Genomic DNA, 12,945 nt, shown 5'->3' with positions numbered 1-12,945 from the left:
CTAAAAAATACCAACGGTTTTTTGTCGTTTTAAGTGCACTGATAAAAAAGTTCAAATTATTGTTCTCAAAATTTCCAATGAATTTAAATTTGAATATTTCATAAATAAATATCAATCAGTAATCCTTGTTTTTTAAAATTCGATATATTTTTTTTAATTAATGAAAAGCTTTTTATTACTTTTGGAACAACACTTGGGACTTTTGTATTGATATTATAGAAAATAAAGATACTTATTAGTTGCCCTCGACTGTATTTTTGGACCTGGCGCTAATCTTGCCCATTAGAAAGATGCGTTCCATACAAAGATTGTTATATTATTGATTTAATACATATAGCTAAGCCTGCGTCACAGAAGCGCAATCGATTTCTTCCAGATAAGGAAAACGAATACTTTTGAGTGTTTTATAATTTAAAAATTAATATTCCCTCTACTGGCGTAAAGAATAGATTGTAACATCGCATTAATGAGACACTTCAACCCACAGTATTTTCAATCCGACCGCTGCTGTACCTATTAATTTACATCTTTCTGGCCCTGAGCTAATCTAAGCAATTAGAACGTTCTATTTAAGTTTTCCGTGCTTTTTTATTGTTTATATATATTTTAATGAATTTATCTCGAAATGACTTCGGCTTTGTTGTGGTTTTTCAATGAATAATTTTATTGGGTCGCAAATATCAGTGAGTACATTTCGACAAAAATTGTTTAAAGACAGTTCGTTCGCCTGGTTTAATCCCGGCTAATCCTGTCCTCAGTCCTCAGTCAGATAGCTGCACTCGAATCGACTCGGCTCCTTTCCGGGTCCACCGTCCGGACCCCGGCCTCGTATTCCTGATCCTCGGCGTCGAAGTTTGTTTCGCAATCGGTTGTTTGTTTATTGTTTGTGGTGATTAGAATGCCACTGACGACAGAGATCGCCAGATCGGGCAGATAGTTCGCATTTCTCTACTTATAGCGAGGGGTTATGTATACAATCAAGGCGGGGGTCGCTCACCAGGATGCGTCGAAGTTCGTCGGTTGTTCGAAAATGAGTTTGCTCGTATATATGTAACTAACAATTCAAGGGGTCAAGGGGTCGTCGTTGCGTCATTGCATCTTTGTGTCGTCCTCGTCATCATCCACAATCTCAATCTCAACATGCAGCTTAAACGGTAGACAGAACCACGGAACAGGCTCCTAAAGCTAACTAAACACGTACGGACTACAAGTAAACGTTAATCACTAGGGAGGATGGTTGGGGCTGGGGGAACCACCACGCATCTCACATCGCCACGGTGGCCAGGACGACGGTGATGTCGTCCGGCTTGCCGCCCCTCGCCTGGATGTTATTCCTCCGGGCGCTGAGGGCGAAGGGCGAGAGGAACTCGCTGTTGAGGGACAGGGTGCGGGCCATCAGCGCCAGGCTGTTGGCCGTCATCTGCAGCTTGACGGGATCGCGCTCGCCCTCCACCTCGCTGAGCACCTGCAGCATCAGATCCTCGGGCACGTTGTCGAACACTCCGTCCGTGGCAATGAGGATCACGTCCCCGTCGCGCACCGGGAAGCTCATGGTGTCCGCCGACTCGGGGCTGTCGCTGAGGACATTTGGGCCGTGTCCTGGCGGGGGCAGGGACAGTTGGAAGGGTGTGTTGAAGTAGTGCTGCTGCTCCTCTGACTTGTGCACCACTTGACCCTCCCGCACCACAATGAAGCCGCTGTCGCCGATGTTGGCCGTGTGCACGGTGCTCGTCTCACGGTTGAGGATCAGGACGCAGGCGGTACTGCTTCCGAGGATCGGCTTCTTCTGCTCCATCAGCTCGCAGTAGCTGTAGGCCAGCAGGTTGACCGGTCGCTGGGGGTTGAAGTGGCTGCACTGCACCAGGCGCTCGCAGGTGCGCATCAGGAACGAGGAGAACTCCCCGGGGTCGATGCCATAGCTCCGCCAGCCGCCCACCCCGTCGGCCACGCCCATCACATCGGCGCTGGCGGTGGAGGCCTTGAACCAGGAGTCCTCGCCGTACTTGCCCGGCTTGTACTTGTGTCGCAGGTTGTCCTTAGCAAAGCCGCAGACGACGGAAACAAAACGGGGGCGGGGGGCGCCCGAGGATCCTGCTCCTGCTCCAGACTTGGTGGCCCCCTTGGCGGCCGCCCCTCCTCCGCCGCCCGTGGCCGTCTCCAGGAGCGTGGAGAAGCTGTTGCGCAGGACGCGCGAGATCGCGCGTGAGGTCCAGTTGAGTGAGGAGTGCATCTCCCCCAAGAACTCGTGGTCTCGTGCTCTCAATCAATCAATTGCATGCGGGGGATGTGGGATGCGATTCGTTCGTTTCGTTTGGTGCTTCGGTGTGGGAGTGCTCCGCCCTGGCGTTCACTCCTATGCGCCACTCCTCCGCACTCGTTTTTCCCGGGTGAAAACTCCTGTCTCGTCGGGGGACACAATTTACGTTCCAATTTAATACGAAAAATGTTATGTGATGTGATACACTTTTTCACGTCAGGTCGCGATCCGGTTCATAACTGGTTCCGCGCTGGCTGCCTGCTGGTTCCCCACCCCAACTCCCCGCTGGCGAGCTGGTTCTATGGCCATAGTCGCCCTGTGGCGGTATTTAGCGAACCAGTTTTGGGGGTTTATTTGCATGGCATTACTCGGTTAGATCTAAATTTATTCATATCGTTAAAATTTATTATTGCATGAGATTTAAATAAAGCACAATAACATTTATTTTTTTTTTATATATATACACGCTTAATTTAATCCATAATACTGTTAATTTAACATTTTGGTATTTAAAAAGAACACCCCCTATGTTCTTCGGTGGAGATAATAAAATACCGAAACTTTCTCGGGCCTAACGGTCACTTTCTGTTGGTAGACTGCTACTTGCATGGACTGGTCACACCGCACTGGACCCAAAGTAGTTTGTTTTCGCTGTTTTCCCCTTCGCCAAAAAAGTTGAGCTCAGCTCTGCTCCACGCTATTTGTTTGCCCAGCTGCTGTTGTTGGTAGGTTCGAACTCACGTCCAAACAAAGACGCAGTGCTTAACCCAGTTTCCGGGCCGAAGTAATAGACGACTTAACGGTCTACTAGTGGGCTAAAGTGCGGGGAGTGCACGAAGAAGAGTGGGGGTGGGAAACGAGGAGGAGAGTGTTTTTGTTGTTGGTGGTGCACGACGACATTGGCATAGAAAACTTTGCATACCCTTCTACCCACACTCTCCGCACACACACGCTCGTCGAAAGTGTAAAAATAAAAATAAACAAGTAAAAATAGCACCTGAACTGTTTGTGTACCCAAAACCGTATGTATTTCTTTTGCAGACGGAAATTGATTGGTTGTGTAAATTGGAAAGTGCACGAAATCGCGAGCGCATAACGGTACATGTATACACACACAAGCAGCACACGCACACACATGGGGGCCGTGCTTTTTGTTTGATGTCCCATTTGGCGGATTAAAGACAAAGAAGAGCGAGAGAAGGAGGAGGACGACGACCAGGAGCGATGACCACGCGGGAGAATGTGGTCACCAGTCGCCTGTCCAAGCTGATGCTCAGCAGCAGCAGCGGGAGTGGGAGCGGAAACAGCAGCGGGAGCGGAAGTGGGAGCACCAACAACCAGGTGCCCACGTCGCCCACCTCGCCCGGGGAGCAGTCCCAAGCCCAGTCCGAGCTGAACCAACTGAAGCGGGACGCCGATCCGCAGTTCTCGCGCTTTGCCGACTACTTTGTGATATGCGGACTGGACCTGGACACGGGCCTCGAGCCGGATCGCTTTGCGGGTGAGTGGCGAACGCTGGCCGAAATTCCCCTCCAGGGACTAATGTGGAATTCTTGCACCTCCCAGGGGACAACCTGCACTGCTCGCCGCTGGACCGCGCCTACAAGAGCAAGCCTTTGGCCCACTATCCCGAGAATGTACCCTGGAACCCCTTCGATGCCCACGGCATTTGCATGGTAAATCCGGAGTACATTTCAGTTCATGCCCAGCCGCATTTGTTAGGGTGGGTCGGTTGATAATGTGAGAGAGTACCATACTCCCCTTAGAAAATCTTTAAAATTATGTACTTTGTCAAATTTTGATGGAAAATGTGTGTTTTTAGGTCAGAAGATGATGGATAAATAGGTGTCAATGGAATTAGGTCATTATACTATGATAGATTTCGTAGATGAGCATTAAAGTTTACCTTAATTCGAAAGATTCCATATCATCATATTTAGCCGTAAAACAAAGAAATAATCATTAATCACACAACTAAGTATTTTTTATATCAAACTTAACTCAACATTTTTGTTAGAACTCCATTAAAAAATCTTGGGTATCACCTCTCCTTGCCAAACCACCGACCCACCCTAATCCATATTCACGTCTAATTGAGCTCAATTGGCTGCCCTTTCGTTGAAATTCATGCTTGGCTAGCCAGCTCATTGATAGTGTGGCGTGGAGTGAAGAGCGGAGCGTTTATAATTGATGCCACGAATACGGCCGCGTAACCCCACTCCCGTTCCGATAAACCCTCTTATCTCCCGCATCTGGCCATGTGTTCGAATGAATGGATTTTATTTATGCCCGCCACTTGAGATCGAGAAGTCACCCTACCCTGTCCTCCGTATGTCTTCCACAGCTCTCCCTGCCGCAGGGTCTGCGCTTCCGCACCCAGAAGCATAGCATCGAGCCCAGGTTCCACTCGTTTGCCACCACGCGGGAGGATGGCAAGCGCTGCTATGGGTTCAGCCTGGTGTTCTACGAGGAGATCCGCAACCGGAACATTTGCGGGGCCATCCACACGCTGCAGAGCATGTTCATCACCGAGCTGTCTAACGGCCAGCAGACGCACTCGCTGAGCCGGGTGAAGCAGGACGGTCCGGTCAGTCGCTCGCTGCCCAGGCACTTCAAGGTGGCCGGCCAGGCGCCGCAGTCCGCACAAAGCTACTACGACATCAACAAGGACAAGCTGTACGTGGCCAAGAGCATCACGCTGATCTGCCAGGCTCCCTACGCCTTCGCCGCCCAGATGTTTCTCAAGAATCTCTACAGGTTAGTGGGAGAGAAATCGATACGTGGCGTATTCTCTGTACTAAAGTTTATTCTTTTCACTAGGTGTCTTCCTCGGCAGCCGGGTGCTGGCATAAGCTTAGAGTCCTACGTGTACAACATTCTCTACGAGGTCATGCTGCCGCAACCGGGCAAGTCCATCCGCGTTTACCTGCCGCCCACAGAGCCGCATCTGCCCGCCATTGCCGTGACCCTGCAGCGTCCGCTTCTAGCTACAGAGTTGCCTCTCCTTGACTTTCCGCTGCGGCTGCTCTTCAAGTACCTGGGCGTGGAGTGTGTGATACAGCTGCTGACTTGCGTCCTTCTAGAGAATCAGGTCCTGCTGCGGTCCACAGGTAAGATATAGTTTCAAATGTATAGCCAAGGGATTATCCCACGAGCCCAAACAGATGCTTCATTTCCCCCCTTTCCCTTGCAGACTACCAAAGACTCATGATCGTAGGCGAGTGCATTACCTCGTTACTGTTCCCCTTCGTTTGGCCGCATGTATATGCTCCCATTCTGCCGGCAGCCCTCCACCACTTTTTGGATGCGCCTGTGCCCTTCGTGATGGGACTGCACGCCGAGTGCGAAGCGGCCCACAAGATCGGCAGCGAGGCCACTCTCTGCTTCGTGGACATCGACAAGAAGCACATCCAGCTGCCCGAGGAGCTCCCAGTCTTCCCGCACAAGATGGACTTCATGGCCGAGATCGGATCGGTGCTGGACAAGTTCGAGATCGACCGGGACCGCGATCAGGAGCCCAGCTTTCGGAATGGCTATGTGGGCAGGGGAGCTGGTGGAGGAGTTGGCGGATCCGGAAGTGGCGGAGCAGGTGGTGTCGACGCCATGATCTCCAGTTGCACCCTGCCCACCGGTTTACAGGCAGTGCGCCGAAGCAAGGAGCGGTTTCAGCAACTGCAGGAGACCGTCTACACGCTGTCGGGATCGCCAGGAGGTGGGGCGGTGGACTACCAGCCGCTGATAGCGCATCCCTCGCGGATTGATCACGTGCCACGCATTGCGGACTTTCTGCGCAGGAAGGGAGGCATCCGGGGAGCTGGCTCCCCGGTGGGCAGTCCCACCGTCTCGCTCTCTTCCTCGCCGGTTGGCATCTACCACGATGTGGATGCAGTGGACGCCACCATGCCAGCCAGTGCCCGGCGCACGGAGAAGCAGAAACTGACGCCGGTGGAGCAGTACTACCAGGACCTGCGCATCAACAACTCCGTGCGGGAGATCTTTCTCAATCGATTCGTGCACATGTTCCATGCCTACGAGTACTTCGTGATCTACCCGAACCAGGCGCGCGACGAATGGATCTCGAACCGCGAAACGCTGCAGAACTTCGACAAATCCTCGTTTCTGTCGGATCAGCCGGAGCACCACCGCGCCTTCCTCTCGCGCTTCCTTGAATCTCAAATGTTCGCCACGCTGATCGACAACAAGATCCTGGCCACGTGGGAGTCGCAGCCCGATGAGCAGCTCCAGCTGTTCGACCAGCGCGTGAAGCTACTCAGGTGAGTCCCTGATTAACCTGAGTTGGAAACCAACTAACCAATTACCAAGAAAATAACAAACGGAAGGATGGCATATTTGGGTGTTCCACAGGTAGTTGAACTGCGACGTCCACCTCCTCCACGAATTCTACGTCGTTTCTTTCTCGGCATCCACTTGTGCCAATCTTTTTTTTTGCGGGCATGTTCTGAGGGCACAATGTTCAACCGTCTAAAGATGATGTTTAATTGTAGAACGGCACTAGAGCCCTGTGTTTAGTAACTTACCCTTCTCTTTTTGCTCGCCTTAAAGCCCTGAAAGATGAGTTAGAGATGTTGGTGGGTAGTGGAGTGGAGCAACTGCTTGCTTCCGTCTGCCTAACATTCTCAAAGAGTAAAATTATACAAGTAGTCACAATTAAAATTTTGATTGAATTCATACTAACTCATTTTTGTTAATATATACAAGACAGTAACAAGTTTTTCAAAGCTTTAAAAAATTGTTGTATTGAAATTAACAGAATTATTTATATTTAAACGTTTCAAAAGATATACAATTTACAATTGATGGGATGAGAATAAGGGCAGCATTGTCAAGATGTCTACAACCAGTTGAGCGTCTACCTTTACGCCCACCACCTCCCCAACGTATTCGACCACCGCCACGACCACCACTCCCTCTTCCACCACCACCTCTTCCACCTTTTCTAAGGTCGTAGCCAGTCCGAAAGTCCCAAAAACTGGCGAGAATAAGGTGTCTTTTGTCATTGATGTGGGATGTATGCACTATCAACCTACTCTCTCTTGGCCCGCTTAACGTCCTTGAGGGATGAGTTCATCGTGGTGGCCGAATATGGACCTGTTCCGTTGGGTGCTACGTCCTCAACGATTAAAATCACAGCAATAAAAACCATTACAATTTGGATAAAATACATACTAATACTATTAAATTTAAAAAATTACCTTTTTTGACAGTTTATTCATGGTGAATTGAATGACTATGACTAAGACTATGTTAATAGAGTTTTAATGATATTTTACATCCATTTCAGGCGACGACACGGGGAGAACATGATCGCCGCCACCAGCTACGAGCCGTGCGTGCTCAGCCAGAACTCTCAGCAGGGCTTCGAGAAGCGGCTCAACTGCATCGACATCGAGGTGACGCCGCCTAGCGAGATTCTGGCCAACCGGGCGGCCTACTTCCGCAGCTTTCCGCTGCTCGAGAAGGGCGTCCTCAACCAGGAGTGCGCCTCGAGGTAGTTGCCTAGTCGGCTAGTTCCCACAGTGTTTCCCCTTCTTGTATAGTTAGTCGTAGAGCACGTCCTGCTTTAAGATCAAACACCGGTCCCATACCCCCGTCTAACCCCGCACTCATCCTATAACAAGGGAGAAATGTACCTTGCCCCTCAAAAAGGGCTGACAATCGTTTGATATTACCTAAATGTTAACTATACATAGATACCATAGACACCTAGTTGTACGTATATGTATTTCGTGTACCTTTGTTAGCCCAAATTGGATCAAATCGAATCAAGTAGTGCGTTTTACACGGATACTCACGTCCGAGAGCGTTGGTAGCCACATATCTTTATTTCTACTCGTATTGTTTTCTTTTAGTGCATACCACTTAACAATAAATTCAGCATTCTCCAATCGTTAACCGAGACTCTTCTTTTCGTTTTGTTTTTTGTTCCGTTTCCCCGCCGTAAATTGCACCGCATGCACACCGCCCACAGCTCACCGCCTGCTACTCCTCCACCCGACCACCCTGTCACCCCATCCTCCAGCCCCCTTCGGCATCCCCACTAATCCGCTGTCTCTTTGTTCTCGTTCGAAATTCAAACTAAACTCAAACCAATACTTTCTAACTCATCCGCGCTAACCTCCATCAACCAACCGACCAACCTAAACCAAAAACCGTATCCGAACCCGCCTCCGATTCCGCATCCGCATCCGAATCCCCAACAGAGGCAACAGCCTGCGGCGGGTGAAGAACGGCAACAAGTGGCGGGCCAGGGAGATCTCGCTGGACCAGAAGCCCGGCTCCAATGCCGTCAACCGGCTCTCGGCCAACCTGACCACAGCGGACGTGAGTCCGGCGCTGATAGCCCAGGCCAACTGGACGTTTGTGGAGCGACTTCTAAAGGTGGGATGCGGCAAGATGGTATTTTAAAACAAAATGTTTCTAACTTATACTTCATTGCAGGACATCAAGTCAAAGACCAAGCGCATGCTGCTCGAGAAGATGGGCAATGAGGCAGTGGCCCTCGGGCTCAAGGGTGATGGCATCGAGGAGAACACCCTGATAGCCAGCATGTGCGATCTGCTGGAGAAGATCTGGTCACATGGCCTGCAGAACAAGCAGGGCAAGTCCGCCCTGTGGGCGCACCTGCAGGCCTACCTCGAGATGCAGGAGGCGCGTGGAGCAGGGGACAGTTCCGGGGCGGAGCAAGCTGCGCCGGTATCCAGCAGTCCGGGCAGCAAGATGACCATTGCCACAGCCTCGCCTGCGATGGCCTGGAACGCCATGCGCAAGCGAATGGATTGTATGATTTGATTCTCTTCTGAATTATACATGCTAAATATTTTACTATTCCCTGGCAGATCTGTCCACATTCCAAACGGACATCGACAGCCCGCCCAGTCCAAATCGCAGTCGGTCGCGGGATCGCAACAAATTCGTGGGCCTGGAGCAGCTGTGTCCTCTGCCCGAGTCCCTGGAGTTCGATGTGAAGTGAGTGGCGAAGAGGAATTACCCAAAACTCCTTCCTTCAATCATTAACGTATTTATTTCCCTTTAGGAACGTTCTGGCCATGGCGGACATCAAGACGCACATTGGCTACACCCGCGCCTGGGTGCGTCTGTCGCTGGAGAAGAAGCTGCTGTCCCGGCACTTTCGTACCCTGCTCTCCGACGAATCTCTGCTGCGGTCGCTGTACAAGCGATCCGCCTTCCTGCGCTGCGAGGAGGAAAAGGAGCAGTTTCTCTACCACCTGCTCACCCTGAACACGGTGGACTACTTCAGCTTCACCAACATCTACCCCACTACGAGTAGGTCCCGCCGCTAGCAGTCCCCTATATTTTTCCTGTGCTTATTGGCCTTTTGGCTTCGATTCCCTTCCCCGCCCACAGAGCTGCCCTACCGCGTCGTGATCTTCCCCTCCCGCAAGTACGGCTCCTACCACACCTCCAGCAACGTCTGGATCATGGTCTCCGGCACCATGAACGAGACGCAACGGGTCCCTGTGCCGAAGGGATCCCTGGAGTTCATCTTCCATGTAAGTTTCGGTAGGATATCCTTGGCTACCCTACTAAACCACGGCCCCTTTATTCGCAGTACAAAAACCTTGGCCTGCTGACAACCATGCGCATTGGACACGACAACTCAGGACCCAGCCACAAGTGGCTGGTCGAGCAGGTGGTGATGCGCAATGAGGTCACCGGCCACACCTACAAGTGAGCTAAAGCAAGCCGGAAACCGTGGTGCCCGTGTGTAACATTATATTTCCTTCTCCCCCGCCCAAAGATTCCCCTGTGGCCGCTGGCTGGGACGTGGCGTAGATGACGACTCCACGGAGCGCCTGCTAATGGGTCAAAGGGTGTCGACGACCGTAAAAAATGCAGAACTGGTACCAGGGGCGGATACTCGCACGCCGCCCAGGACGCGCAGTCCCAGTGTGCAGCGCCAGGAGTCACTGGCCCCCTCGGAGATCCAGCACCAGCTGGGCAACTGCGTCAATGTGCTGGTCAAATGGCACTACAAACCCAGCCGTGATCGGGATGTGGGCACGCTGACCAACCTGCTGTGCGGAGACGATGGCCTGGTCAAGTGCCTGGAGCAAGTCTTTCTTTGCGGCTTCCGCTCGACGAGGTTCTTTGGACGGAATCTGTACATCTGGGACTATTTCAGTAAGAAAACTAAGATTCGGCTAGAGTTTACATTTAATTCACTGGTTATGCTTTTAAATACCTTTACAGCCAAGGTTAAGGAGCTCTTTGAGCACAACCTGCAGATGGAGCTGGAGGACTCGGCGTCCAGCCTCGACTCGTCGTTCAGCAATGGGAGTGGAGGAGGAGGCAGCAGCCTGCAGCGCCGGGAGATCTCCAGCATTTGGCGTCTGTACGTGCAGTTGATGGACGAGATCAACGGCACGGCGCTCGGCAAGGACGGCAAGTTCCAGCTGCTGATCTGCCTGAGCCTGCGGGAACACCTGCTGACGCGGCTGATAAAGCCCATGGCCCTGACCAAGGTCACCCACGAGATGTACGAGGAGGAGAGCTTCCTGCGGCGCCGCAACCTTCTCACCTTTCTCATCCAAATCCTCGAGCCGCTGGACGACTGCCACATAGTGCTGGAGAACTCAATCACCCAGGGCATTCGCATCCCGTCCCAATGCTGAGGGGCGGGTGCTCCAACACCCACTGCAATACTCATACCACACCTCACCCACGGACATTTTGCAACCAGTGACCTAGAGAATACTCACATACATATGCTCTTGAGGAATCTCGGAACTCTCGAATTCGTTGTTAGCTTTTAGTAGAAGCGGCGGAACACTTTCCCCCCATTACACCTAATTCTATTTGTAATCCCAAGCCTAGCCACTTGCCATTCGACTCGACAGCTTGCCAAGAAACCAAGTCAAACGCTGAACGTTTTGGCGGGAAGGGATGCGCCAGTCCCGGGAACATTGAAGCCAAAGTTGAACAAAATTCCTTGTCATCGACGCAATCGAATTTTAAAGACATTTACTGTGCAATTAAGACGTTTACTATAAAGAATTCTAAAATGTTGTTCAAAAATCTACATATATATGAAGCGTATGCGTGTGCGTAGCTAGTTGATAAGGTCCCAGCCCAAACCGAAACCGAATCCAGTCAATTCCCCTGAGTTCCAACTTCAACGGTAGCTTTTGATTAGGTTGACTTACCAAAGAATCTTTGTTTTTTATAACGAATATTTTTTATATTACTATGTATTTGGTACTTTAAGAATGAGTGAAATGAGATTACCCAAAGGTGTTTACGTTATATTCAAGCTTTATTTTTACATTACCACTTTTAGCAAACCCCTTTGCAGATAAAACCTTAAGACCCTGAAAGTCAATAAATACGCAAAAGACATTAATGAGAAAGTGGCGTTTGCTCTAAATAATCCCTAGGAGGGATGACATTTTCAGTATAATGTACGTTTTAAGAATCCAGTTGGAAAAAGCCCTGGAGCCGGAGTTAGGATCAGTAGTAGTGCGTTCTTTATGGGGGCTGTCGTCAACGTCAACCGATTCCTCTGGCTTATCCCAAAAATGAGTGAGTCGCTTTGGTACATTGAATTCCATTTCTGCAAGGATGTTTCCAGGTGGCACATACCTCACCACTAGGAAACGCGTATCATGTCTGCGGGGAGGTGGCCGTGCACTGTGATCAGATCTATGAGCTACCCCTGACTTACACTCTCGCCAGACCAACGCCAAGGTGGGTGGAGGCATTCCATATCATAGCCGTGAACTTGTAATATTTCTTGTTGTTGCGGTAGCCTCGGTAGTGGAACCAATCCCGAACACAAGCCCTGGGAAGGGCATCATGGAAAACGCATACGTTTTGGGTATACCGGCCACCAATAGGGCCGCCTCCGTCTAGGATCGAATGGGTGCTGCTGCACACATCAACGAAATTGGCATCGCAAATGCTCCCGTATCCCTCCTTAACTAATTTCTGAGGGTAAGAACTGTTTAAAATCTTTTTTCACATTTCTCAAAATTCTGATTATCATAGATGTAAGAATGTATATTATTTAGTATTTAAAAACAAATCAGATTTTCAAAAGCGAAGCTTGTTGGTTTGACATTAAATAGGTGGATGAGAAATACATATATAATAAATTTTAAATGTTTCTACAATGGACAAATAATTTTAAGGAGTTTCAGGAATAAACCAAAAATCACTTGCCTCTGCGTATGTTTTACACTCCTGGCTCAGCTTATCGTCCAGGGTCAGTGGTTGATTTCCGTACTTCGCCCTCCGACGATTGTGCGCCTCGAGGATCAAGGTCTGGAGGCCTATTCCTAATACCCGGTTGTACTGCAGCGGAAGAGAAAATCCTTACACTGAAAGAAAATTGCTCCTGGCCTTACCTCAAGCGCTATTAACAACAAAATAATTTTAAAAAGCATTGTGCGCTCCATTTTATTAAGAACTTTAATGCTTTGACAGTTTGTACTGGGTATTAAAGGATAGATAGATGTTTTTATACAAAAAACATTAAAATATGTTTTAAAATAAGCAAGGTTCTAATACTTATGTCCTTCCTTAGTACTATCATTGAGCGCTATAAAGATTCCTCTGAAGAATCCATAATGAAATGAATTTTTATCAAATTGAGAACTCATTATTTTTAAAGCCAGTACTTAGCAATTTAATAGTTCTGGGGAATCCCC

At 49.8% G+C, this 12,945-nt stretch overlaps 3 protein-coding genes and 1 long non-coding RNA gene across 6 annotated transcripts; 1 reads left to right on the top strand and 3 right to left on the bottom strand.

Moving 5' to 3' along the window:
- Positions 1 to 636: 636 nt before the first annotated feature.
- On the bottom strand, positions 637 to 2,512 carry LOC108031095 (protein phosphatase PTC7 homolog). The gene has a single exon (XM_017104307.3). It carries the CDS (start codon positions 2,228 to 2,230, stop codon positions 1,265 to 1,267), a length of 966 nt encoding a protein of 321 aa, XP_016959796.1. The 5' UTR covers positions 2,231 to 2,512; the 3' UTR covers positions 637 to 1,264.
- A 354-nt stretch (positions 2,513 to 2,866) lies between these two features.
- Positions 2,867 to 11,646, top strand: LOC108030171 (DENN domain-containing protein 5B). 2 transcript variants are annotated; one of them, XM_017102924.3, is made up of 15 exons: positions 2,867 to 2,982; positions 3,299 to 3,758; positions 3,824 to 3,933; positions 4,602 to 5,014; positions 5,078 to 5,367; positions 5,451 to 6,531; positions 7,560 to 7,766; positions 8,479 to 8,656; positions 8,717 to 9,056; positions 9,115 to 9,244; positions 9,312 to 9,562; positions 9,644 to 9,789; positions 9,849 to 9,967; positions 10,038 to 10,420; positions 10,490 to 11,646. In XM_017102924.3, exons 2-15 carry the CDS (start codon positions 3,482 to 3,484, stop codon positions 10,909 to 10,911), a joined length of 4,347 nt encoding a protein of 1,448 aa, XP_016958413.1. In that variant the 5' UTR covers positions 2,867 to 2,982; positions 3,299 to 3,481; the 3' UTR covers positions 10,912 to 11,646. The 2 variants fall into 2 exon arrangements, with proteins under 2 accessions (XP_016958413.1, XP_016958404.1); XM_017102915.3 differs by lacking the exons at positions 8,717 to 9,056; positions 9,115 to 9,244; positions 9,312 to 9,562; ... (2 more) ...; positions 10,038 to 10,420; positions 10,490 to 11,646 and having other exon boundaries at positions 8,247 to 8,537.
- LOC122818996 (uncharacterized) lies at positions 5,016 to 7,503 on the bottom strand. Of its 2 annotated transcripts, none has more exons than XR_007763623.1 (3): positions 7,306 to 7,503; positions 6,796 to 7,247; positions 5,016 to 6,716 (listed from the first exon to the last, which is right to left on the bottom strand). It is a non-coding gene; the product is annotated as an uncharacterized LOC122818996 (long non-coding RNA). The 2 variants fall into 2 exon arrangements; XR_006368454.2 differs by having other exon boundaries at positions 5,016 to 6,739; positions 7,306 to 7,502.
- LOC108027835 (Golgi-associated plant pathogenesis-related protein 1) lies at positions 11,636 to 12,758 on the bottom strand. Its single transcript, XM_050885945.1, has 4 exons — positions 12,643 to 12,758; positions 12,458 to 12,589; positions 11,961 to 12,223; positions 11,636 to 11,905 (listed from the first exon to the last, which is right to left on the bottom strand). The coding sequence occupies exons 1-4, from the start codon at positions 12,691 to 12,693 to the stop codon at positions 11,659 to 11,661; spliced, it is 693 nt and encodes a 230-aa protein (XP_050741902.1). The 5' UTR covers positions 12,694 to 12,758; the 3' UTR covers positions 11,636 to 11,658.
- Positions 12,759 to 12,945: the final 187 nt, after the last annotated feature.

Source organism: Drosophila biarmipes, chromosome 3L (genome assembly GCF_025231255.1).
Source record: "Drosophila biarmipes strain raj3 chromosome 3L, RU_DBia_V1.1, whole genome shotgun sequence".
Classification (NCBI taxonomy): domain Eukaryota; kingdom Metazoa; phylum Arthropoda; class Insecta; order Diptera; family Drosophilidae; genus Drosophila; species Drosophila biarmipes.
The sequence above is the reverse complement of the archived record's forward strand: the minus strand, read 5'-3'. Positions and strand labels throughout refer to the sequence as shown.

Bases quoted from the DNA above. Each gene is read 5' to 3' on its own strand.
- LOC108031095 (XM_017104307.3), bottom strand. From the start codon at position 2,230: ATGCACTCCTCACTCAACTGGACCTCACGCGCGATCTCGCGCGTCCTG.
- LOC108030171 (XM_017102924.3), top strand. From the start codon at position 3,482: ATGACCACGCGGGAGAATGTGGTCACCAGTCGCCTGTCCAAGCTGATG. The intron at 8,657-8,716 runs GTGGGATGCGGC...ACTTCATTGCAG, and splicing joins TTGTGGAGCGACTTCTAAAG to GACATCAAGTCAAAGACCAA. The intron at 9,563-9,643 runs GTAGGTCCCGCC...CCCCGCCCACAG, and splicing joins CAACATCTACCCCACTACGA to AGCTGCCCTACCGCGTCGTG.
- LOC108027835 (XM_050885945.1), bottom strand. From the start codon at position 12,693: ATGGAGCGCACAATGCTTTTTAAAATTATTTTGTTGTTAATAGCGCTT. The intron at 12,590-12,642 runs GTAAGGCCAGGA...CTTCCGCTGCAG, and splicing joins TGTTGTTAATAGCGCTTGAG to TACAACCGGGTATTAGGAAT. The intron at 12,224-12,457 runs GCAAGTGATTTT...TCTTACCCTCAG, and splicing joins AGTGTAAAACATACGCAGAG to AAATTAGTTAAGGAGGGATA.